Genomic DNA, 1,041 nt, shown 5'->3' with positions numbered 1-1,041 from the left:
CGAGATATAGAAATTATTGGACGGGACGCATCGCAGGTGGCGGTGAGTGATGTTGCCCCCTTCTTCTCCGAAAAGAATCAGTCTTTCCAGTTTCCATTGCCTTAATTGTTATTAGGCCTCTTACTTTCCATCGTCTGCTAACAACCATGGACCGTCAATGGTATCCTAACCCTAACCCTAACCTGAACCACAGACCAATCCAACCCAATGTTTGCCCTTCTTGCTTCATCCCACACTTCCCCTTCTGCCCCCCTCCTCCACCCACTTCCTCCTATTACACCCACCCTCCACCACTTCACGCGCCACCGTTCCAGCCACCACCTCCCCACGCGCCCTCTTATTGGCCCCCCGACTCCGACAGAACCTTCAAGAGACAGAGAATCGATGATCCTCACTCCAATTTCTTGGAAGATGAGCGAAGGCTCAAGCTGATTCGCGATCACGGTGTTGCCCTAGCTTCGCAGCAGCAGCACCACCAACAACCACCCGAAGAGCTTCGCAACCACAGTAACTACACTACACATGTTCACCAAAACGGGTTCCCAAATTTTCCGCAAAACGGTCAATTCAGTAACGGTTCTTATGCTCACGATTCTTCTAGCGGTAGCTACCATTACCAGGCTCACACTCCTCCGCCACCACCTCATGATTTTCGAAATCTCGAAGGGAATCAGGGTCAATTGAATGGGAGAGTTGTGCAGTACCCTTACCCTTATGCCCATTCTGATAATGTGGCTCATGGGGAAGCATCCAGATTCTTCAGGGGCCAGCCTCCTCTTCCTTCTTCTCCGCCGCCTCCTCTTCCTCCAGCTGATCCGCCTATTAATCATTCTTTGCAGTTGAATGCTTCTTACTTTTCCCCACCCAAGAAACCGGGGTTTCTTTTTCCTGTTCATGGAAGTTCCCCTGCTTCTGTGGCTCCCTCTCCCTCATCGTATTCACAGGTTCCTGAAGCTCATGCGTTGCCCCGGCCTTATTTTCAGAATAAACAAGTTCCAGAATTTTCCACTAGTTTTCCTCCTGAGGTATGCTTCATGCTTC

General features: G+C 50.4%; 1 protein-coding gene across 2 annotated transcripts in view; it reads left to right on the top strand.

Moving 5' to 3' along the window:
* LOC107633491 (pollen-specific leucine-rich repeat extensin-like protein 1) overlaps positions 7 to 1,041 on the top strand; it is a 9,306-nt gene continuing 8,271 nt past the window's right edge. For both annotated transcript variants that reach the window (XM_016337118.2, XM_016337113.2), the window contains exon 1: positions 7 to 1,025. In XM_016337118.2, coding sequence (XP_016192604.1) covers positions 147 to 1,025 — 879 coding nt within the window. In that variant the 5' untranslated portion in view covers positions 7 to 146. The remainder of the gene's footprint in view (positions 1,026 to 1,041) is intronic.

Source organism: Arachis ipaensis, chromosome B01, assembly GCF_000816755.2.
Source record: "Arachis ipaensis cultivar K30076 chromosome B01, Araip1.1, whole genome shotgun sequence".
Taxonomy (NCBI): domain Eukaryota; kingdom Viridiplantae; phylum Streptophyta; class Magnoliopsida; order Fabales; family Fabaceae; genus Arachis; species Arachis ipaensis.
This window is presented reverse-complemented; position numbering and strand designations above follow the sequence as displayed.